Here is a 2,840-nt window from a genome sequence, read left to right as displayed (position 1 = left end):
GAGACTCGACAGAAACATAATATCTAATTAGTGATAGGGATGAATGGAATGATTTCAGCAAAATTGATTTCGCACCGAAATTTAAAAAGTAACATTTTTTTTACAAAATTAGATTTTTTTAAAACAATCCATTTCTATCTTTTTTTATTTGGAGGTGTGTTTCTTTTTTGGGGAGAGGAGGCATTTAATTTTGTGTTTTTTTGTTTTTTTTTTTATTTATGTTTTTCTCCTTTTTTCTATGCATTTGATCTTTATTTGTGTGTTGCTATTTTCCACTCTTTACTTGACTAGTCACAAAATGTTTTCTTTCTGTGCAAAAAAATAATGTGACCATTCTTGGTACAAGGACAGTGTAGTTGAAAGGAGTTTCTGGAACCCTCATCAGCTATTTTTTTTTTAATTTCTATTTATTAAATTCTTCAAGTGAACAGAAACAGACTAACACAACACAGTGCCACGCAGGGCAGACACATAGAAAAACAAGTGACAACAGGTCACCCATACCCCCCCGCCCCCCTCCACACCCACCCACCACCCAGCAGGCCCATTATTCAGGAAAAAAGCCCCTCAAGGAGGCTGGAAAACCCCTCAAGGCCGTCTCAACACAACAGTAGCAGGCCTATATTGCGGAGATACCACAAAAAGTAAGCAAAAAACCCTCATCAGCTATTTAACCACTTAAGCCCCGGAAGATTTTACCCCCTTCCTGACCAGGGTTTTTTTTGCGATTTTTTACTGTGTGACTTTAACGGACAATTGCGCGGTCATGCGACGCTGTACCTAAACTAATTTGACGTCCTTTTTTTCCCACAAACAGAGCTTTCTTTTGGTGGTATTTGATCACCTGTGCGATTTTTACTTTTTGCGCTATAAACAAAAAAAGAGCGTAAATTTTGCAAAAATAACAATATTTTTCACATTTTTTATATGAAATTCCCCCCAAAAAAATGTAAAAATCAAAATTTTTTAACATTTTTGGCCAATTTTTTCTCTGCTACATATGTTTGGTAAAAAAAATTACAAAAAGCGTATTTTGATTGGTTTGCGCAAAAGTTATTGCGTTTACTAACTAAGGGAAAGATTTCTGTCATTTTTGGTGGGTTTTTTTTTAAGGCGTAATGGCGGCGATCTGCATTTTTTTTGGCGGGACTGCGACATTGCAGCGGACAGATCGGACCCTTGACTGACATTTTTGACACTTTTGGGGTTATCAGTGACATTACTGCAGTAATCAGTGCTATGCACTGTTACTGCAAAATGACACTGGCAGGGAAGGGGTTAACTTTATTGGGGAGGGAGGGGTCAAGTGTGTCCCTAGGGGCGTGCTTTTTACTGTGATTGGCTGTGGCTACTAGTGTAGGAACAATGATCAACGGTCCTACATAGTAGAACCGTATGATCACTGTTTCTACACAGGGGAGAATGACAGGCGTCTTGTTTACATCAGCCGCCTGCCTTTCTTCCTCTGCACCGACGATCGCAGAGTGACCGGCGGACATCGGGTCCGCCGGTCACACGCACTGACTTCCCTGTGAACGAGCCACGGCGGGCGCGCGCCTCCGCGGGCGCGCGCCTCCGCGGGCGCACGCTCGTCCGCTATAGGCTCACAAGGAAGTGACAGGCAAGTGACGTAGATCTATGTCACTCTGCCTGTCCGGGGCTGACCGCCGCAGTAAATAGTCGTACGGCGGTCGGCAACCGGTTAAGGCTCATTGCACCCTTAAAGACCACCAAACACACCAACATTTCCCCTTCCTAATTGACTCAAATGCATTTTGACAAAATTGAGAACATTTTACCAAAATTTTTGGAAATGAAAACCTTTAATTTCCCTAATCTCTTTAATATGCTGCACATCCAAGCACTCCAAGAATTATTTTAATGGGTTTGATTTCCACCTGCAGGCCCCTTTCATGAATTGCACGGAGAAGAGAGATTTTCATCTTTCAGCTTTCTCTCTGCCATTTCCTTTTCATCTTGTGCTTTTCTTTGTGATTTTATTGATGTATTTAGTGTCTGTGTCTGGAAACTTGCTTATTATTGGTCTGGTGTACATAATATTCCAGCTCCACACCCCAATGTATTATTTCCTTTGCAACCTCTCCCTCCAGGACATCATCTACGTGTCGGCTACTCTGCCTAAATTTTTATCTGTTACAATATCCGGTGATACCCGGATCGTTTTCCGAGAATGTATCACGCAGATGTTTTTCTTTACTTTCTGTATTGGAACTGAGTTTACCCTCCTGACGTTTATGTCTTATGACCGTTATGTAGCCATTTGTGTCCCTCTCCACTATACCACCATCATGAACCCAAAACTATACCTCATGTTATGTTTCATTGTGTGGTTTGTTGGGTTTTTCAATGCCTTAACCTATACCATACTGGTTTCTAATTTATTTTTCTGCCATTCCCAAGAAGTCAGTCATTTCTACTGTGATCTGAAGACCATGATAGAGCTCTCTAGTAGTGACATCACCAATATTGTGACAGCAGTGTCCATAGAATGTCTATTTTTAGGGGTGATTCCATTTCTGTTGACTTTAGCATCTTATACATGTATAATAGTATCTATTCTAAACATTAAAAGCTCACAAGGAAGGTTGAAGGCCTTCTCCAGCTGCTCATCCCACCTCACCATCCTCGTATTATTTTATGGACCATCCCTTAGTTCCTACATGATTCCATGGTCCAAAAACTTCAAGGAACAAAAGAAGACATTTTCCTTGCTGTACACAGTGCTCGTTCCAATGTTAAATCCTCTGGTTTATAGTTTGAGAAACAAGCAAGTTTGGAAAGCTGTGGACCTCCTAATGGAAAAATATGGAAAATGTTAG

The 2,840-nt window shown here is 40.8% G+C and overlaps 1 protein-coding gene across 1 annotated transcript; it reads left to right on the top strand.

The window, feature by feature from the left end:
* Positions 1-1,913: 1,913 nt before the first annotated feature.
* Positions 1,914-2,840, top strand: LOC309561315 (olfactory receptor 2M5-like; the record flags this gene model as incomplete). The annotated part of the gene is made up of 1 exon (XM_082265173.1): positions 1,914-2,840. One exon carries the CDS (start codon positions 1,914-1,916, stop codon positions 2,838-2,840), a length of 927 nt encoding a protein of 308 aa, XP_082121299.1.

The sequence above is a fragment of the Pelophylax lessonae genome (genome assembly GCF_965119305.1).
Source record: "Pelophylax lessonae genome assembly, chromosome: 8".
Classification (NCBI taxonomy): Eukaryota; Metazoa; Chordata; class Amphibia; order Anura; family Ranidae; genus Pelophylax; species Pelophylax lessonae.
The sequence above is the reverse complement of the archived record's forward strand: the minus strand, read 5'-3'. Positions and strand labels throughout refer to the sequence as shown.